The 21,649-nt window shown below is 32.6% G+C and overlaps 4 protein-coding genes across 4 annotated transcripts; 3 read left to right on the plus strand and 1 right to left on the minus strand.

The window, feature by feature from the left end:
* The first annotated feature begins 116 nt into the window (after positions 1–116).
* Positions 117–647, plus strand: LOC131627724 (uncharacterized). The gene has a single exon (XM_058898604.1). It carries the CDS (start codon positions 117–119, stop codon positions 645–647), a length of 531 nt encoding a protein of 176 aa, XP_058754587.1.
* Positions 648–6,229: 5,582 nt separating this feature from the next.
* Positions 6,230–7,435, plus strand: LOC131605487 (RNA-binding protein CP31B, chloroplastic-like). The gene is made up of 4 exons (XM_058877837.1): positions 6,230–6,443; positions 6,525–6,620; positions 6,724–7,011; positions 7,169–7,435. Exons 1-4 carry the CDS (start codon positions 6,330–6,332, stop codon positions 7,217–7,219), a joined length of 549 nt encoding a protein of 182 aa, XP_058733820.1. The 5' UTR covers positions 6,230–6,329; the 3' UTR covers positions 7,220–7,435.
* Positions 7,436–13,832: 6,397 nt separating this feature from the next.
* Positions 13,833–17,213, plus strand: LOC131605494 (subtilisin-like protease SBT5.3). The gene is made up of 10 exons (XM_058877844.1): positions 13,833–13,972; positions 14,080–14,189; positions 14,270–14,367; positions 14,475–14,636; positions 14,746–15,365; positions 15,449–15,552; positions 15,718–15,960; positions 16,045–16,159; positions 16,247–16,460; positions 16,657–17,213. The coding sequence occupies exons 1-10, from the start codon at positions 13,883–13,885 to the stop codon at positions 17,193–17,195; spliced, it is 2,295 nt and encodes a 764-aa protein (XP_058733827.1). The 5' UTR covers positions 13,833–13,882; the 3' UTR covers positions 17,196–17,213.
* Positions 17,214–18,523: 1,310 nt separating this feature from the next.
* LOC131605503 (protein-L-isoaspartate O-methyltransferase 1-like) lies at positions 18,524–21,408 on the minus strand. The gene is made up of 4 exons (XM_058877852.1): positions 21,236–21,408; positions 20,736–21,006; positions 20,170–20,334; positions 18,524–19,093 (listed from the first exon to the last, which is right to left on the minus strand). Exons 1-4 carry the CDS (start codon positions 21,239–21,241, stop codon positions 18,843–18,845), a joined length of 693 nt encoding a protein of 230 aa, XP_058733835.1. The 5' UTR covers positions 21,242–21,408; the 3' UTR covers positions 18,524–18,842.
* Positions 21,409–21,649: the final 241 nt, after the last annotated feature.

Raw genomic sequence — 21,649 nt, forward strand, 5'->3', positions numbered from 1 at the left:
TATCACATGACAAAAAATATGACTTAAGTCTGCAATAGAGACCAAACAAATCAAAGGCGGGGATGGGAAAATAGTTAAAGCTGGTTTGATATTGAAAAACACAATGGATGTCTGGAATGACAAAGTTCAATGGGTTGAACTATGCTGATTGGTCTGAAAAGATTCAGTTTCAACTGGGTGTTGTGGACTTAGACGTGACATTAATAATGAATGAGAAGCCTGCTGCCATTACAAAGGACAATATGGAAGATGAAAGCTCTCTTTTTGAGGCTTGGGAAAGGTCTAACAGGTTGTCTTTGAACTTGATGAGAATGACAATGGCTGAAAATGTTAAGCCATCTATACCCAACCCTGAAAACGCAAAGGAATTTATGAAAAATGTGAAAGAGTATTCAAGTTCTAAAATTACTGATAAATCTGTTGTGGGAAATTTGATGAGTGAGTTGACGACTAAAAAGTTTGAATGGTCTCAACCCAGTCATGATCATGTGACTCAAGTGGGAAATTTGGCAGCAAAGTTGAAGTCCTTAGGTATGGATGTGAATGAATATTTTCCTGTACACTTTATAATTAGCTCGCTTCGTCTTGAGTTTAGACAGTTCCAAGTGAATTACATCACCATCAAAGAGAATGGAACTTTAAAATAATTAAGGCCATGTTGGTTCAAGAAGAAGGGGGCTAAAGAAGATGAAATATTATTCTATTCATCTCACAACTCATGATGGAGCCAGTTGAAGTAAGGTCAAGCCCAAAAAGAAGGACAAGAAAAAGGGAAAAGCTCCTTTAAAGGTTAATGAGGGTAGAGTCCAAAAGGGAAAGAAGTGTTATTTCTGTAAGGAAAACAAAAATCTCAAGAAGGATTGTCCTAAAAGGAATATGTGGTTCGAAAAGAAAGGTATGTTTTATGTTTCCATAAATTTTAAATCAAATCTTATAGAAGTACCAAATAATACTTGGTGGCTTGATTCGGGTGCGACTACTCATGTGTCACATATTATGCAAGGATTCCTTTCGATCCAAACCATAAAAAGAAGTGAATAATTTCTTTATATTGGAAACTGAATGAAGGCATGAATAGAGGGAATTGGGACGTACAAATTGGTCTTGGATACTGGATATCACATAGATCAGAAAAGTTGTCTTTATGTACCTGAATGTGCTAGGAATTTAATTTTTGTTGCAAAGTTAGATGGATTGAATTTTAATTTTAGGACTGGAAACAATGTATCCACTTTGTTTAAATATTCATAATATTATAGTTCTGGTATTTTAGTTGATGTTTTATATCGTTTTAATCTTGATGTTAATTTTAAAGAATCTCTATTTAATATTGAACATATTGTTGGTAGTAAGCGAAGTATAAATAATGAGAGTTTCGCTTATTTGTGGCATCAAAGGTTAGGTCACATATTTAAAGAAAGAGTAATGAGGTTAATGAAAGGTGAAATATCACCTCAATTAGATTTTGGTGACTGAAATATATGTTTGGATTGCATTAAAGGAAAACATTCCATACAAATATCTAAGAATCCGTCTACAAGAAGTAGTGAATTTCTTGAATTCATACACACTGGTATTTGTGGTTCCTTCGACGTCCCTTCTTGGGGAGGAGAAAAGTATATTCCACTTCTATTGATGACTTCTCATGTTATTGTTTATTGTATTTATTGCACGAAAAATCTCAATCAGTGGACATGCTAAAAGTATTCATTGATGAGGTGGAAAGGCAATTAGATAAAAAAAGTAAAGATAGTGAGGTCTGATAAAGGTGGTGAGTATTATGGAAAATATAATGAGAAGGGACAATGCCCAGGTCCATTTGCATAGTTTCTCGAAAGTCGTGGCATATGTGCATAATATACTCTCCCTAGCATACCACAACAAAATGGTGTGGCTGAAAAGCGGAATCATACTGTCTTTAATATGGTTAGCTCAATATTAAATTATAGCAATACTCTATTATCATTGTGGACCTATGCATTAAGGACCATTGTGTATTTGATTAATAGGATTCCTAGCAAGGCAGTTTCTAAGACTCCTTATGAATTATGGACATAAATGAAACCTAGTTTAAGACATCTTCATGTTTGGGGATGCCAAGCTGAAGTAAGGGTGTATAATTCACATGAAAAAACTTGATGCAAGAACCATTAGTGGTTTTTTTATTGGGTATTCTGAAAAATCAAAAGGGTATAGATTTTGTTGTCCTGATCATAGTATGCGAATAATTGAGTCTAGTAATGCTCGATTTATTGAAAATGGTCAATTAAGTGGGAGTGAAAAATCACGTAAAGTGGATACTATGGAGACTCGTGGAGAATCTTATTCACCTAAAACATCTTCTCAGGTTGTTGTCGTCGTGGTACCGTCATACAACACATATGGACAAAAAATTAATATTCAAAACTCACAAAATAAACATATAGTTGATGAACCAGTTGACAATGTACAAGTCACAAATGAGCAAGAACAAGTGATTGAAGAAACACAAGAAATAGCAGTAAGAAGGTCTGAAAGGCAAAGAAGACCAACTATTTCAAAATATTATGTTATTTATTCACATGAACATGATCCAGTCTCATTTAAACATGCCATGGAAAGTGACAAATTTGAAAATTGGATCAATGCTATGAAATAAAAGTTAAAATCAATGGGTGACAATAATCTATGGGATCTAGTTAAGTTTCCTAAAGGTTCTAAACGAGTTGGTTGTAAATGGGTCTTTAAGAAAAAACGAGACTCGAAAGGCAATATTGAAAGATATAAAGCTAAACTTTTTGCCAAAGGTTTTACTAAAAAAGATGGTGTTAATTACAAAGAAACTTTTTCTCCTATTTCAAAGAAGGACTCTTTGAGAATTGTTTTAGCTTTGGTGGATCATTATGACTTAGAGCTTCACCAAATGGATGTGAAGACCGCCTTTCTAAATGGTGACTCAGAGGAAGAAGTGTATATGGCTCAACCTGAAGGTTTTGTTACTACAAGAAAATAAAATTTAGTGTGTAAATTAAAAAAGTCAATATGTGGACTAAAGCAAGCTTCAATACAATGGTATCTTAAATTTAACAATACATGTCATATGATTTTGTAGAGAATACTGTAGATCAGTGTATCTATATGAAGGTCAGTGGGAGCAAATTCATAATTTTAGTCTTATATGTTGATGATATTTTATTTGATGCCAATGATTTTGCTTTGTTAAATGATGTAAAGAAGTCTCTCTACAATAAATTTGAAATGAAGAATATGTGTGAGGTATCGTATGTGATAGGAATAGAAATATTTCGTAATAGATCACAAGGACTATTGGGATTTTCTTAGAAAGCCTATATAAATAAAATATTATAGAGATTCAGAATGGATAAATGCTATGCATGGATAATTCATATTCAGAAAGGGGATAAGTTTAGTCAAATCCAATGTCCCAAAAAAGAATTATAACAAAAAGAAATGGAGTCTATTTCCTGGGCATCAATGGTTGGGATCTTAATGTGTGCCCAAACATGTACCCGACCGAATATTAGTTTTACTGTTGGTATGTAGGTTAATATTAAAGTAATTCTGGAATGGATCACTAGAAAGCTGCAGAGAAATTTCTTAGGTACTTACAAAGAACTGAAGATTACATGCCCACATATAGAAGATCAGATCATCTTGAAGTGGTTGGCTACTCGGATTCAGACTTTGGATGATGTGCGGACTCAAGAAATATCCATATTTGGGTATGTTTTTCTTCTGGCTGGAGGAGCAATATCATGGAAGAGTGGAAAGCAGACCATCATTGCTAATTCTACTATGGAGACAAAATTTGTGGCATGCTTTGAGGCTACAATTCAATCATTGTGGTTGTGGAACTTTATCTTAGGGCTTGGTATTGCCGACAGTATATCCAGGCCGTTAAGAATTTATTGTGATGATTCTGTAGCTGTCTTCTTCTCAAAGAATGCTAAATATTCCAAAGGTGCTAAACACATGGAACTGAAGTACTTATTAGTGATAGAAGAAGTGCATAAACAAAAGGTGCCATTTGAACATATTGGTACAAATTTAATGATAGTGGATCCGTTAATTAAAGGTTTACTATCCAAGATATTTGTTGGCCATGTAGAAAGGATGAGCATTATGTAAAAGTCCTTGTTAACATTATATATATATATATATATATATATATATATATATATATATATATATATATATATATATATATATATATATATGGGAGCATATCAAGTGAGAGCATTTTTAAATGAGAGATAAGAGGAAGAAATATCAATCATTGGATTCATCAAGAAAGATAATGTTGATACATTAATGAGGTTATTAATTTATCTCTCTCGATGAATCCAATGGTTGATATTTCTTCCTCTCATCTCTCATTTAAAAATGCTCTCACTTGATATGCTCCCATATATATATATATATATATATATATATATATATATATATATATATATATATATATATATATATATATATATATATATATATAAGGAGGGATATATTTAAAACCGTTAGATTAATGAAAATCAATGGTTAAGATTTGGAGTAAGTGTTCAACACTTACTCTTGGAGTAAATATATCCCTCCTCATATATATATATATATATATATATATATATATATATATATATATATATATTATTGTTCGTATTGTATGACACTTGTAAATTCAATTAAGGTTATGTTTCTGCTGAGTTTGTTATCCATGTTATGTTATAGATGTTATTCTTAATATGTGATGACTAAGGTGTCTTTGAAGAAACATGAAAGACACATTATTGTATCCCCTACAATTATTTGAATTAAATTGATTCGTGATACATGGAAGAAATCAAGTTGATGAATAATTTGTGATCACCATGCATGGTCCTATCATTTCAATTCATTAAAGATAATAACTTGGTGCTTTCAATGAATGGTGCACAATTATGGTTTAAGATTGAAACATCAAGTTGTCACATGAGTCAAGGGGGAGATTGATGGATTAATTAATTAATTAATTAGGTGTGATTCATGTAAACACAATTTGACTTTAAATAAAGATACCTAAATGTAATGATTGTTTGGGTTTAATTGGTAATTAAGCTGGGTTTTATTTTAAAATTCAAAATATAAATTCCTCTTCATGACCGTTGGAACATGACTATTGGAATAGAATGTGGTTGTTGAAATAAAGTGCCTATAAACGGACACCTTTAGGATAAAACATCAAATTTTCTCATTCCTTCTCAATTCTCATAAATACACAAATGTACCTTCATCATCAAAGATACACAAAAGAAAGAAGGAAGAGAGAAGAGAACAATTGAAGTCAAGTACCGAGAAACAGACAATAATTGACGTCATGGATTCGGGTACGTTTTTATTATTTTTTTTCTTAAAAATTAAAGCACCATGAAAATCATGATATCAATATCCACAATATAAAATTTGACTAACATTCCAATCCAATAATCTTAACCTCTATTATGCCGCCACTATCACCGTCTCAGTTATCTCCGCTACTTTTTGGTTATCATCCCTACCATATACTATTTCATCTTTATCTTTCACCCCAGGATTTTAAAAAATAGTTGCGGTCGCGTAAAGACTTTCGCAATTTTGATTTGTAAAAGTGTTACGATACTGATTGTGGTCGTCGTGGTGTGAATTAACCATAATTTATTTTTTGGGACAACTTCTCTATCTATCACAATAAGTTGGGTAATGTATCTTCAACCAATCACATGATTCTATCTCATTTAACACAATTAATTATGTATTAAAATACTACAAATGTTTGTTATTTTCAAAGCATTTAACAAAAGAGGTAACCTTACCAAACTTTTTGAATTGGGTAGATAAGAATTCACCTTATTTTTTAATATAAAAAACATTGATAGACATCGGCCTAAACCGTTCTCTTGCAGCATGGACTGTTTTTTACAACCCTGTGTCACCCTATATAGATTATTTTTCACCATAGCCTCTCACAATCAATCACCTACACATCTTAATTTTCACGTTTTCGATCAGACTCAGCCAAATTATGTATCTTGGCCATGCCATGCAAGTAGCGTTGGCTAGACCCACCACCTCCTCATCTAGAAACTGTTCCTTTAAACAATCATTTATTATGATTACGATTCTGATAAAATATCTGCATTATTTTTGTTTTTAATTGTTGCTTAATTTATCACCACCAATTCCAAGATAAAACCCTCCCATTTGTTCAACCAATTTAATTTTATATATCTACTCATTATTCACAGCACAGCACAGCACAGCAATAGACCATAGTGTTGTGCTCTTCCCTTCTCCTTCTTCTTCTCTTAAACATTTATTCAGCTATGTCGACTAGCACTGAAAATCTTGAGATTTTCGTTGGAAATTTGACTTCTGACACTGATGTTGAGAAATTGACCACACTTTTTGGACAGGCTGGGACTGTAGTGCATGCTGAGGTGAGTCCATAGTATCCATTCCGTCTCTCTTATTAATATACCAAGGATTGCGATAACGCGCCTCTTGTGTTGTGATTTCAGTTAATTACTCTTTGGGATACAGCCCTCAGGTTTGGAAGTGTAACTATGAGTACTGTTGAAGAAGTTGAGAAGGCTATTAAAAAGTTCGATGTCTATGTAAGTTTGTGGAAAATTTGAAAATATCTTGTAACGAGTTGTGATTAATTATTGTGGTTAGTGTAGTTGTTTTGGATCTAATGATAATGAACTTATGTGGCAGGGATTAAATGGAAATTATTTGAGTGTTAGTAAGTACGATCCAAGAAAATCACAACCCGATCTTCCAAAACGTCCACTAGCATTTGATTCGGCTTTTAGTCTCTACGTTTGTAACTTGACGCGGGAAACTGACCCTGCTAAGTTGGAGGAAATTTTCAGCAAATATGGTAAGGTTAAGAGTGTTGAGTTTGTCACCGACAGTTACGGTCGATCACGTGGTTATGGCTTTGTTACAATGTCCAGCAAGACTGAAATGGATGATGCCATTGCTGCTCTTGACCGTAAACTGGTAAGACACAAGTGGTTTCTTTCACCTTGATTACTCATAACATAACATAAATGTGCTGAACTTAAGCAATAATGTTGCTTGCTAGTCAGAGGTATATAATATGTTTTAATCATTGTAAAGGATACATTTGTGATAATTTTAATGGTTTAAATTGCAGGAAATGGGATCAAGAACAATGCATGTTGCTGAGTTACCACGTAACTTGTAATGAGTGCAAGAGATGTTTACTTTTAAAGTCAGTGCTGTGTTATTTTTCATAATAATGGCTGAAGATACAATTTTAATTTTATGTTTGAAAATATTCCTTTTAGGAAGCTGTTTTAGTAAGAGTGAATTTGTTATAGATATTGTCTTTGCTGAAATTCATACTGAACTCAGTCGCTGAAATTCATACTGAACTCAGTCACCGCATTATTCCTTTTCATCACATCTTGCCACCATCCTGCAACATTCTCCATTCTAAGACCATTTACAATAGTTTCAACACTCAACACCCATTTTTTCAACTCTCAACACTCCACATCATTTTCTCTCTCTTCCACCTAATAACTCAACATTCATTCAACTTTTACCTTCTCCAATGGTTTTTCACTCAACACCCTACCCCACCACTTTTTATTTTCATATTCTTATTTAAATTTTATTTTTATTTTTATAATTACATAAAATTACAATTATCGATTAAAATTAATTTAAAATAATAAATACTTAACAATTTATTTTTTAATTTTTTGTAATAAAAACAAAATTTATTTAAATAATTGGATACGATACAAATCATATTAAATTAAATTAAAATACAACACACAAGTAACGTAATTAGTACGTTACAAAATAAACACTAATAGAAAGATAATAATAAGATTAAGATAGTGAAAAACTTAGTTTTTTTTTCTGTGTCCAAATCAAATGAACCAAGTCTCTATTTATAGAGAAAAAAAATCATGAATTTTGGTAAAAAAATAATAATAATAAAATAATTTGCAACGAAATAATTGAGTTCAAACTATTAAATGGATAAAAATCTGGTCAGCCAATCACAAGCTGTCACATGCCCCCCTGCGTCAGCCTCAATTGTGTTGAGTTTTCTCAACACCTCTCTCTTCCACCTCACACTCAACACTACTCTAAACACCCATTGGAAGAGATTTTGCATGTTGAGTTCAACTAAACACACCCATTGCACATGGTCTAAGGTACATTTCGCTCCGAACCACATTAATCCAATGAATTTACCACAATTCACTTCGCCCCAGACCATACAATTCAAATTAGTCATTCACAATAAAATAAATCTAATTTAATTCCTTACAAAATTTAACCGGATATATTAGTTTTTCTCTTATTATTTTTTTCAAACTGATTTTTTCTTAGTTTTAATTCGTGACTGGACATAAAATTTATTTTTAATTTTATTTTTAAACAATTATGAATTAATAATATAAAATTGTTAAAATTGTTTCTTATAAGACGTTGAACTCAAGTCCTTTAAACCACATTTTAATGTGGTTATCACTAGACCAATGTACATTCATAATAAGTAATTCTCATTATTTATATTTATATCAATAGGGTCTCGAACTCAAGTTTCTTCAGATTAAATGATAGTCAATTTATTAGAATAGAAATTGATTTGTCGATTTCTATATGATAGTCACTTTTCTAACAATAGAAATTGACTTGTCTAATTATTATTGATAGTCACTTTACTAACAATAGAAATTGATTTGTCTAGTTGTAAATAATAATCACTTTATTAACAATAGAAATTAATTTGTCTTGTTGTAAATAATAGTCACTATACTAACCATAGAAATTGATTTTTCTAGTTGTAAATGATAGTTACCTTATTAATAGTAGAAATTGATTTGTCTAGTTGTAAAGTGAATATCATTTAACCTGAAGGAACTTAGGTTTGAAACCTCATAAGTAAAAATTTATGTACATAATTTGTTAATTATAATAGAAATCATGAGATTTATTTGTTATGAATGTACATTGGCCTAGTGGTGAAGACACATAGATGTTTTTTAAAGATATTGGGTTCAATTTCTTATAAGAAACAATTTTGACTTTTTTTATATTATTAATTCATAATTGTTTAAAAATGAAATTAAAAATAAAAATCAATTTAGTATTAAAAAATGAAAAAATAAAATTCAATGGCAGTTCAGTCACAATTTAAGAGTATGAAAAAAATCGTTTTAAAAGTAGAAAAAAATCGGTTTTAAAAAAATATTAGCAGGAATACTAATATGATCCAATTGGCTTTTGTAATGTTTGTGAGGGGCTAAAATAAGTCTTCACTCTACTAATTCATGGTGAAACATTCACGAGGGACACGTTTGAAATTCAAGCATTACTAGTTTTGTGATTTATTTGTTAAAAAATGGGAATGTTCCCTTTATTTTTATTTATAAATTAAATTTAAACAATTTTATCTAGGTCAGATTAACCGACCGTGAAATATTAAATCAAATAACATATAAAAGCAAACACAACTACAAATAGGACAGTGAATTTATCATAATCAATGTTAAGTCGGAACCATAATTAGTAGATTAGCCGCTTTAGCTTATTTGATAATCACTTATTTTCTCTGCTTTCTTAAACAAAACAAAAATCTCCATAATCGCTTAAGTTGGTTAATAATAATCCAAGAGTCCTTGAGATACGATACTCAAGTTGTCGTTACGGTAAACTACATTTTAAATTATTTGTTTTTAATCCGTGTGCGACAGCGGATCAAATTGGCGCCGTTGTCGAGGACTCTTTGATATTACTAATCAAGTTTAGGATCCTAGTTTTGAGTCTTGTTTGAATTTTTTTGTTTTGTTTTGTAGTGTTTGTTGATTTTTAGGGTTGCAGTACAATGGTAAGTATTCCAGTCTATCAGGTATGTTGGAAGCTACTGTTTTAATTTGCTCCGATTTTTTCCAAAAATTCAGAAAATTAATCGACAAACAATATTTTGACCCTTAAAATCGCAAATTCCTTACTTTTCTATTTTATGATTTTATTTCTGTTTTCATAGTTTCTGAAAATTCCAAAAAATGGTGAAATTCTAATTTGACGTAATTAGATGAAATATCTTGTTTTTGTATTTTTTAAAAATTTTATTTTAATAGTTTTTTGTGTCTTCCAATAGTTTCTGCTTAACTAGGACATTGTTGGTATGAAACATCCTGTGGAAGAACATTTTGTTTTTCACGTTGAATTGCTTTTTGAGTTGGTTGATAATACTTATTTTGATATGTTTTCAGCTGATTTTTAATTATTACTCCCTCCGTTCCTTTTTAAGTGTCGTTTTAGATGAATTTTTTTGTTCCTATTTAAGTGTCGTTTTATAATTTAATGTTATAATTTGTCATTTATACCCTTATTTTTTCAATAACTCCACCTCAAAATTTTCAATTAGTTATTGAAAAAAGAGAGTGTATGATTGAATTTATTTAGAAAGTGAAAAATAAATAAGGGTATAATAGAAAAAGTAACTCTAATAATTCATTATCTTAATTGAAGAGCTTTTTGCTAAAACGACACTTAAAAAGGAAAGGAGGGAGTATCTGACTTTGATGATACTTACTCTCGATATTCATGTACCGACTCTAACATTTGCTTTGTTTGTGCTGAGATTGAGGCTGCCTTGCAGGGTGACATTTTTCCTACATGTGAAGTTGTCGATGAAGTTGTTCATGCAGCTAAAGCTCTTGACATCCCGGCTGCCCCAAACACTTCATCCATTGAACAACCACCTTATTTAGAGATGAAACCACTCCCTAAAAATCTGAAATATGCTTATTTAAATAGGAATGAAAAACTCCCGATTATAATTTTTTTAACCTTGATTTTGATCAAGAAAATAAGCTTTTACAAGTTTTAAAGAAGCATAATAAGGCGATTGGATGGACATTGGATGATATTCCAAGTATTAGCCCTTCCATGTGTATGTATGCACAGGATTTTACTTTTAGATGAAACAAAGGCAGCGAGGCAGCCCCTTCATCCATTGATCCTTGATGTTGTGAGGAACGACATCAGTTTCACGTGTGCATTTGACACTTGAAACAAATATAAAGGTGAAGGCACTAAAACAAATTTCAAGGTCAATGAACATCTGAAACTTCTGCATGAGAGCCCTACTTTGAAAGGAGAGACTTTTAAGGTGCCCTCACTAGAAAAGGCTGTGTATGCAATCATCCATCCTCCTTGACTGCTCTGTTTGTTTTCTCCTTTCTCTCCCTCTTACTTCATATTTATGTTCTTTTCATTAAGGACAATGCATGTTTTAAGTGTGGGGAGAGAATCATTTCTTTGTTTTGTTTTCTTTCGGTTTTCTTTGAGTGAAAATAAATTTAGACTTAGAAATAAAATGCATCTTTTGAAAGTTTTAGGCTACAGATTAATTTGAGGTTAAATTGTGGAGACTTGAGAAAAATTTACAAGATCGGTATCGTTTTAACACCTTAAGTTTCCCGAATATGGAAATTAATTTGAATACTTGTTATGACATAGCCTCAAGTTCTCATTCTTTATTAGCTCTTAAGTAGTTTATCTAGTAGTCAACACCATCTAGAAATCACACACTAAGTAATTAAGCTGATTCAAAGAACTTACAATCCCGTACTTTATAAGAATAAGAAATATGAATATGAATCTGCCTTCTAAGTTAGGTGACCTCACCCGGTCACTTAGCCTAACGATTGTGAAACCTTCAAGAAAAAATTTGTTGTTGCTAAAATGGTTAATTTTAAATTTTTTACAAGATATGGATCATAGTCACTAACAGGCTTATTTAACAAGTGTGTAAATAGATAACAGGCTTAATGTGGTTGCCATAGAATGAAAGAGAATAAAAAGGAGGATGAGTAAGTTAGGCTTAGGCTTAATAACATGATTCAGATTGGTTTGTAAATGAGGGAGGCTTATGACTGCACAATTGCGGATTTGTGTTCTTACGATATCTTTAATGTGCAAGATTGGTATCTATCAATGAAATCTTAACCGAATAAGAGTTTCTAGCCTAAAATAAGTATCTGAACGCTATTGTTTTTCATGAGTGATATTATTATGCTCGGAGTGCAAAAGTTCAAGTGTGGGGGAATTTGATCAGTGCATTTTGATGCATATTCTTCTACTATTGTACTTGAACATTTCTTTAGTTTTTTCTATTATTTTTACTATTTTAATGTGTTTTTATATTTTAGTTTATTTTTGCCTTTATTTAATTTTCGTATTTCATTTCCAGCATTAACTGTTATTTGACACCTCTTCACTGTACAGACCATAACTTAAGCTACGAGAATTGGATTGACGCATTCTAAGATGCGTTGGAAAGCTAAGAGAAAGAGCTACAAGTTTGGTGTTGAATCCATGAGTTGATTTGGAGTGATAGATTGTCGAATAATTCGTTAAAGTTCTAGACTTAAGAAATATTTAGTTTTGGGCTTTTTTTGGGCCGGTTTTATGTTTTCCCACCCGGTTTGAATTAGAATGGTGAATCCTTATTTATTTTGATTGTTCACTATTCATGAAATATTTCTAAAGTTTCGTACGTTTGTAATGGATAATTAATCCCAAGGCAAAATATGTTGATTACGTATTCCATTATACTTTGAGGTTATAATAATTTTAATCAAGTTTCTATTCTGTTCAATTATATTCTATAAACATTGTTTGCTTAATTCGATTTTCATAGAGTATATTAATTTAATTAGATTTTTGTATGATCCTTAACTATAATCACGTTAGCATTTGCGTAATTCGTTATCGTGTTTGATTAATTCGTGTTTGCTTAATCTGCGAAGGCTTAAATTTGTTTGCTTAATTCAGATAATATGAACTTATATCACATTAGACTCATTGCGCTTGTCTGTGAGTTTTGTAGTCGAATATGACTAGATTATGAGATTGAATTTATAATAATCGATAAGTCCGAACCAGAATCAGTAGATTAGTCGTTTTAACTTATTTGATAATCACTTATTTTCTCTGCTTTCTTAAACAAAACAAATCCCCATAATCGCTTCAGTTGGTTAATAATAATTCAAGAGTCCTTCAGATACGATACTCGAGTTGTCGTTACCGTAAATTACATTTTAAATTACTTGGTTTTGACCTGTGTGCGACAGCTGATCACATATATGTCGCTACTATTTCATTTTGGAACCAGAATTCGATGCAGTTAATGAACTGATGATCTTGAACCTGTGGTTTTGATCTCTGATACGACGACACTGGGTGAACTTGCAAGGTTAGCAGTCCAACGCCTAAGTCAACTCAAGATTGAAGATGAATGTAGTAAAAATTGGAGATCAAGAGAGTGTACATTGCTTTCCGTATGAAATGACTTTTATACCTTAGGTCAATTGGAGTGAATTTGAATTAAAGTACGCCTCAGCTATTTTGGCATTTTTCCGGCCAAAACAAATATTTTATATTATATTTTGTTTATTTTATTAAATATAAACTTTTTTAAATTGATGTTTTTCTTTAGGATTTGGAATTTGAAATTTTTATTTTTATTTTAAAATATAATATTGAGAACTTAATTATTTTAGAAAGCAAGTCCTGTCTTTTAGTTTTATTTTTATTTTTTATGCATAATGTTTTTTAGGAAATAAGTCATGGAAAGTCTTTTTTTAAGAAATATTTGTCTTAATACATCCTTTCAAATTATTTCTAAGTATTTTTTAGCTTAAAAAAATCTAAATTTATTTATTTGACATAAATGTGCCAAGAAAAAGTCAAAAAAACTTTACCACAATAGCTGACTATATATATTACAAGCTCATAGCAGTTTTTCAAATGAGATTGAGTTGAAAACATTCACAAAACTAAGTTATAAAAGTTAGGAAATCAGACATTATTCATGAGAGAAACAATGTCATCATCCATTTGTCACATGTTAATATCACTTCTTCTTTTTGTTTTTCTGCAACATACCCTTGCAATTAAACAGGCAAGTTTTTTTTTTCTCATTTTTACATTATTAAATAATCTCATTTTCATATTTGAGTGTTTAACTGTATGGTCTAATATTCTATAATTCATGTTTTTTTATGACAGTCCTATATTGTATATTTAGGATCACATTCTTTTGGTTCAAATCCTTCGTTACTTGATTCTGAATCTGTCACAAACTCTCACTATGATTTACTTGGATCTTACCTTGGAAGGTATGTAACTAAAATTAAGTGAATTTGTTGTTGTGGTTACTTATGAAATGAAGAAAGCTAATTTATTTTTTCATACACAGTACTGAGAAGGCCAAAGAAGTAATATTTTACTCTTACAAGAAATATATTAATGGTTTTGCTGCAATACTTGAAGAAGATGAAGCAGCAGAGATTGCAAGTATGTAGTTATGTTATATCATGGATTTATCTTCCATATATTACAAAATATTGTTTTATTTTAATTTTCTAATTAATGCTCTATACTATTTTTTTTTGTGAATACAGAAAATCCAAATGTTGTGTCAATGTTTTTAAATAAAAGATATGAATTACACACAACCCGATCGTGGAATTTCCTTGGGTTAGAGAGGGACGGTGGATTTCCTAACGATTCAGCCTGGAAAAAATCATTGGGTGAAGACATCATTATTGGAAATTTGGACTCTGGTAATAAAATATAAATTAATAGCATTTTTTAACGATAATATTACACTCATTGAATTTCTTTTTATGTGCTATGCCTCAATAATTTTATTGATATTGTGACTTATGATAGGTGTTTGGCCAGAATCCAAAAGTTTTAGTGATGAAGGATATGGACCAATTCCAAAAAAGTGGAAAGGAATTTGTCAAGTTGCGGTGATGATTTGTAGGAAACTCATTGGAGCAAAATATTTTTATAAAGGATATCAGGCAACTCCCGGAGCGAAAAATGTAACCTTTAATAGTGCACGTGACTTCGATGGTCATGGCACACATACTTTATCCACTGCCGGAGGTAATTTTGTTGCGGGAGCTAATGTATTGGGCTTTGGAAATGGAACAGCAAGTGGTGGATCACCAAAAGCTAGAGTTGCAGCCTATAAGGTCTGTTGGGAAGGATGTAGTGAAGCTGATATTTTGGCAGGTTTTGAAGCTGCCATAGCTGATGGCGTTGATGTTCTTTCTGTGTCCTTGGGTGGAAATGATCCGCTAGAGTTTTTTTCAAGTGGTCTTTCCATAGGTTCCTTCCATGCAATTGCCAACAACATCACTGTTGTGGCTTCTGCAGGAAATTCAGGACCTGATACTGCGCCTGTAGTAAATGTCGATCCATGGATTCTCACAGTTGCTGCTAGCACAATTGATAGAGACTTTGCAAGTTATGTCATTCTTGGTAACAAAAAAATATACAAGGTATATATATAGCTATCAAATTTTGTGCATTTGATTTCTAGTAGTACATGCTTAATACAATTTTTTTCTGTGTTTATTTTTAGGGAGCTAGTCTTTCAGAGTTGAACTTACCACCTAACAAATTATATCCATTGATAAGTGGTTCAGATGCCATGTTTGATGAGAAGAAATATTTGCTTGATGATGCGTAAGAATGTATTTTTATTTTCTTTTCAAGTTTACGTTTCCAAATAAGTTGGGTACATTCGAATTGATTTAAGTTGTTTCCCGTTTGTCTGCTATTTCTGTATAACTTTTATTATTCCATTTTTCACTGTAATTTAAATACACAAATTGGAATTTATTTGTGTAGCATGCGTTGCGTAGAAGGATCTCTTGATCCCAAAAAAGTTAAAGGAAAAATACTGGTATGTCTTAGAGGGGAGACTGGTAGAGTTGACAAGGGTGTGCAAGCTTTACGTGTAGGTGCTATTGGAATGATAATAGATAACTTTGATCAGGGGTACGAAGTTATAGCAGATCCTCATGTGCTTCCCGCTACGCATGTTTCCTTTAAATATGGGAATTTCATTAATAATTACATCAAAGAAACAAAGTAATTGTTCTCATCATGTCTTTATATTAAACTTTGAATTATTTATAAAGATAGAATCTTACATTTCATACATATATTTTGTAGGTCTCCTGTGGCTTCCATTACTAAAGTTAAAACACAATTGGGTATAAAGAACACTCCAATGATGGCTTCATTTTCCCCAAGAGGCCCAAATATCATTGATCCCTCAATCCTTAAGGTATACTGAAACTTGTGACAATTATCATTTCGATTATCGTAAAATAAGATTTCAAATGTAATTATATATTTATTTTGTACATTTCAGCCTGACATCACTGCACCAGGCGTCAATATAATTGCAGCTTATTCTCTAGCTACATCTCCGACAAATCAACCGTCTGATAAGCGTAGAATTCCCTTTGCTCCTCTGTCAGGCACTTCAGTATCATGTCCTCATGTTGCTGGACTAGTTGGACTAATTAAATCTGTTCATCCTAATTGGAGTCCAGCTGCTATCAAGTCAGCAATTATGACCACAAGTAATCAAATTAAGTAAGATCATTGGATTTTTTTCCAACTACCCCAAAAATATAGTTAATAGCACTTTTTTGGCCTTTAATAGCGCTATAAAAGCTCTCGTTATTATAGGTTGGTTATCTATGAAAGCGCCATTTAAGCGCTATTAAAATCCCAATCCATATGCTATTTTATCTATAAAATTTACACTTTTTACAGCAACAACAAAAACTAACAACGGAGTGGATATATTGGATTCATCACTAGAGAAGGCAACTCCTTTCGATTATGGTGCAGGGCACATTCAACCTAATCTTGCGGTGGATCCTGGCCTTGTATATGACCTTAATGTTACTGATTATTTGAACTACTTATGTGGTCGTGGATACACGAGTGATAAACTTAAAGTGTTCTACGACAAACCTTATACTTGTCCAAAATCTTTTAGTTTAGGAGATTTCAATTATCCATCAATCACAATTAAATCTGGACAGTCTTTGAGTGTTACTCGTACGCTTACCAATGTCGGATCCCCAAGTGAGTATACAGTGGAGGTCCAAGAACCCCCACAATTTCTAGTCACAGTTGAACCTAAGATATTAAGATTTACACATAAGGGTGAAAAAAGAGAGTTCAAGGTAACATTCACTAAGAAGTCAAATGATGTATTTCTCACTTATCATGCCTTTGGGAAGTTGATTTGGACCGATGGAAAGCATCGTGTTGGGTCTCCTATTACAATATCGTTCCAAGATTAGGTTGATATTTCATGCATGCACTTTTTTTTTTTTTTTGGCTTTATACCACCGGTTTAGTCCGGTTCGGGGGCGAGTTCTGGCATCAAGTGGTTCCATCCCCCTCCCGATCGCAGTTGCGGGGGATCGAACCGTGGTTCTCCCTACCAAGTCTAGCGCCAATCACCACTGGACCAACCGTGGTTCATGCATGCACTTTGATAGAGTTGTGGCTCTCTCTTTTTTACCTCTTTCAATAAAGGCACATGTTGTGTTATGGTTCTTCAAAGGTTGTGATAATATTCTTCTTTTAATGTTATTTTATGATGATTTGAATCAAATGAATAAGATAAAGTATAGCTATCATAAAATGTTTCTATCGTTGAATGAATTTAAATTTTTAAAGAACTCGTAAATTCTTCTTTAAATATAAGAACTATACAAGTATTACTAAATGCTTTTGAAATCAATGTTATAAAAATCGAATCAGAGATAAAAAACAAATAGGTGAAATGTTCGGTTTAAGGTACAATAAATTAATAACATAAAATTAAATTTCATAGATATGTCACACAATCATATATTTATAATTTGATAAAACAAATATTTTAAAAATCCATTATAAATTTAATGCAACAAGATCAATAGAAATATTTCATAGATTAGAATGATTAGAGGTGGAAATAGGTCAGGCCGATAACACAGGCCTACATGCTAGACTACACAGACTCAGGCCAGACCATACCTTTTTTTTTAAATAGAAAAGACCAGGGTTTTTTTATAAGTCTATTTAGTTAAAAAAAATGCTAAGCCGCATGCTCCAAAAAAAACTTTTTAAGTCTATCAGGCCGGCCTATTTAAGTCTAAAATACATAAATAAAACTTGATTATCTTGAAGAACTTGTGAAAATAAGATAAAAACACTTTATGAACATTGTTTTCATAAGTTCTCTTAAACAAATAGTCTCGCAGAACTTAAGCTAATAGGTAAGTTAAAATAAATCAATGCAAGCAATTTTTTAAATCATCAGCTATAAGCTATCGGTCACCAGCCATCAGCTAGCTTATCAGTCAACCGCTATTTTTACCAAACGGAGCCTAAAAATCTTTAATTTTGAGATAGAGCGAGTACGAGATTTTCCAACAAAGTTCATTCTAGTGAAACTTGGCGACAAAATGTTGGGCAAAGGATTGTGGTCGTATGAAACAAGATAGTAGGGGATGCAAGGTTTTTTAAAGTGAATCTAACTGGGGTAAAGACTTATTTGAAGTGTAATATGATGGTTTTATAACTTTCTCTGTGAACTTACATTCACATACATGAGGGTGCAATGCATGGCAAATAAGTGAGCTACCTTGTAAACATAGTGCATTTGCCATTATATACACACGAGCAAAAGTGGAGGACTATTCTGTTGCATACTATAACAAAGATAATAAATACATCAAAGCTTATTCTAGTTTCATTTGCCATACTTAAATGTTTGTTTCACCAAGTATCTTCTTGAATAAAGTCAATGTTTGTTTTTTGGTACACGGTTGCGACATTTTCACCATTAGTCCACATGATCTAAGAGAAAACCAACTTGAACTATACAGATTCTTTCATAAACCACAGATATCAGAAAGTATTAGCAACGCTAAGAAGATTTTTCTTCCCATTCACTATCCTTATTCTCCTTTAAGTTGAGCTTCCTTGCTAGTGAGAGGCACATATCGAACAGCAGTCTCAGTCCGGATACTGATAGAACCATCGGTGTTCTTGTCCACAACCTTTAAATCTTGAAACTTGTTTCCAACAGGAATAACCATTCGACCACCCGGCTTCAATTGGTCAACAAGTGGTTGGGGAATCTCCGGTGCCGCTGCTCCGACATGAATGGCATCATAAGGGGCAAACTCAGGCCAACCCTGCCTTCCATCTGTCAACACAATAATTATAGAAATGTTTAAAATTAAAGATCAATCAACTTAAAATTGCAACTAGTTAAGTTTTAACTGCTTAAGAGGCAATAATATAACAGTGCAACTATGGCCACAGACCAGAAGAAGAACCTTGTGATAGTGAAAATGGAGAAACACAAATATCTTGGATGACCATAACATGAAGAAGGTTTATGGATCAATTCTACTTTTAGCTTAAGCTGACTCAATCATTTCATAAAAATCTCAAATTTAACCACTACGTTATTGTTTGTGTATATGAAAGACTCACAATAGTTTAACTATTCATCCATTACTATCTCCTTCATTCCCCATAACAAACATATAGACTAGATTAAACAGTCATTACTAAGTCCGGCATTAGGCAATACGAGATGTTCAGTGAGTGCTTAAGTGGCTTGTTCTTCATCCTTGCTAGCTAGCTATTATGGTAGGCTTCTGCAAGTAGTTGGGTGCTTATTACATGGTATCAGAGCTTTGTTGATTGTGTCTCCATAAGGGATACCTAATAGAGAAAAACTGAACTAACCAACTATGCTAGTAGAAATTAATTTAACCAAACAATGCCTTAACCTTGTAACTGATTGTGCTCAGTCAGCACTGTCCTAGCTGGGTATAAATATCTATTATGTTGAGTGCTGTTACTAACTTCTTCATTTGATAATATTCAAAACAGAAAATGCAATCTACTTTCCCTCTCTTTCTTTCTTTTCATCTTTCAGTTTCTATCATTGTTACAGTTTCTATTACTACCAATGCAGGAACTAACTAAAACAACTAAATGAAGCGTCGTAGAGCTTCTTCGTTGGCTCACAGTGGTTGTGCTATGATAGGTATTTGGGTATGATGGAGCACCTAAAACACACATCTAGACTAGTATCATAACATGTTCGGTGCGGTATTTAAATGGCACGTTCTTCTCCCTCGGTCCGTAGCATTAAAGGGAAGATTTCTCCAAAATGCTTGATTGTTTATCATGGTCAAATATATCAAAGGAAACAGTAGTAGTGTTGTGCAAGAAGCATAAAATTTAATAATAGAAACCATTCCATACCACCATCATGCACAGAAAGGGAACCATCTTTCAATAGTGGAGCCGCGGCACTTTTTTCAATATTCTTGATTGAAAAGGAAACCAACTCAGGAATATGTTCCACGCCGACAGTACGGCCATTGGGTCCAACCATCAAGGCAAAGCAAGCTGTCAGGTACCCAGTCCCTATAGATTGGTCCAAAGTATTAAGATACAGAAGAGCTCATGCAGAGAAAATAAAGTAAAAAACTTCAGCTAAGTTCTTTTTATTGTAAAACAGAATCACTTAATTATGTAAAACCCGTCAGCTATGCAGGCATATCTATTAGAGAAACCTAATTGTCTAATCAGCGAACACAATCAATGTTTATAATGTAATATTATTTGTTCAATCAAGCAAAGGAAACAAATCATAATTCTTCGTGTGCTACACACCCTTGTTATTGCACTTCTTACCATCAATTTTAGCAATCAACCTTACAAAACACGACATAATAACCTCAACAATTTAACCACTGTCCATATCATTCATTAACAACAAAGCAAGCACATACATTATTTTCTGATAAATGTAACGGAGAGAATACCAGAGCCAACATCCAAAGCATGCATTCCAGGTTGCAAGTGATTCTCCAGCAACTGAAGGCAGGATGCATGCATGTGCGGCGCAGAGATAGTGGCATTATAGCCTATAGCAAAGGGGCTGTCTATGTAAGGTTGAACCCCATTGGGTACAAATAAACCTCTGTCAATGTTTTCCATTACTTCAACCACCTTTTGAGATTTGATTATTCCACAATTCTGCAAATTCTCTACCATCCCTTTGTTTTTATTGATCGCACTCCCAGACCAGTATTGCTGTAATTGTTTGCAATTTTTTAATTTAATTTAAATTTTTAAGAAACATAAGATAAAGTAAGAAATTTGTGATCTGAAAATGCAAAGAACCTAAAAAAACAAATTAATACTAGCTTATTTATATGCTTAGTCGGTAATTAAGTTTTAATGATCAGATCATTGGAACAATAAGGATTCCATGAAAACTCATTGAAAAGAAACATGAATTAGGTTAAATGGGAGAGGTTACCTCCATCGTAGAGAGGGAGAGAAGTGTGCTGATGGAGTTGGGGGTGTGTTGCTAGCGGTGCGACGAGGATCAGCGGGAGTGAAAATTAGGCAGAGATGCTGTAATCGGAAGTATTACGGGAACACTGACTAAATATGTTTATTCTCTTTCTTTCACTTCGGTACTTTGTTTCATGTTTCAGACACCCAGTTGTGCATGTGCGGAGCGAACCAATCCCAAGTCCAGTATTCCTGTGGGCTTATTGCTTTGAGAGATGGAATGGGCTTATAAAGCTTGGGCTTGAGTCAAGAAACAATAGGGGTAGACAGTTTCTTTATGGACCCCCAAATATTTTTGAAAACCAGCAGTGAAATTCTAAAAATGCCCCTATATTTCAGAAGTCACTTTTTTATGAAAAAAAAGGTGGTTTCGGAT

The sequence above is a fragment of the Vicia villosa genome, linkage group LG1 (assembly GCF_029867415.1).
Source record: "Vicia villosa cultivar HV-30 ecotype Madison, WI linkage group LG1, Vvil1.0, whole genome shotgun sequence".
Taxonomy (NCBI): domain Eukaryota; kingdom Viridiplantae; phylum Streptophyta; class Magnoliopsida; order Fabales; family Fabaceae; genus Vicia; species Vicia villosa.

Bases quoted from the DNA above. Each gene is read 5' to 3' on its own strand.
- LOC131627724 (XM_058898604.1), top strand. From the start codon at position 117: ATGACAAAGTTCAATGGGTTGAACTATGCTGATTGGTCTGAAAAGATT.
- LOC131605487 (XM_058877837.1), top strand. From the start codon at position 6,330: ATGTCGACTAGCACTGAAAATCTTGAGATTTTCGTTGGAAATTTGACT. The intron at 6,444-6,524 runs GTGAGTCCATAG...TTGTGATTTCAG, and splicing joins GGACTGTAGTGCATGCTGAG to TTAATTACTCTTTGGGATAC. The intron at 7,012-7,168 runs GTAAGACACAAG...TTTAAATTGCAG, and splicing joins CTGCTCTTGACCGTAAACTG to GAAATGGGATCAAGAACAAT.
- LOC131605494 (XM_058877844.1), top strand. From the start codon at position 13,883: ATGAGAGAAACAATGTCATCATCCATTTGTCACATGTTAATATCACTT. The intron at 16,160-16,246 runs GTATACTGAAAC...TGTACATTTCAG, and splicing joins TTGATCCCTCAATCCTTAAG to CCTGACATCACTGCACCAGG. The intron at 16,461-16,656 runs GTAATCAAATTA...CACTTTTTACAG, and splicing joins GTCAGCAATTATGACCACAA to CAACAACAAAAACTAACAAC.
- LOC131605503 (XM_058877852.1), bottom strand. The intron at 20,335-20,735 runs GTATTCTCTCCG...ACCAATCTATAG, and splicing joins TGCTTTGGATGTTGGCTCTG to GGACTGGGTACCTGACAGCT. The intron at 19,094-20,169 runs GTATGGAATGGT...TTGTGTTGACAG, and splicing joins CCTTTCTGTGCATGATGGTG to ATGGAAGGCAGGGTTGGCCT.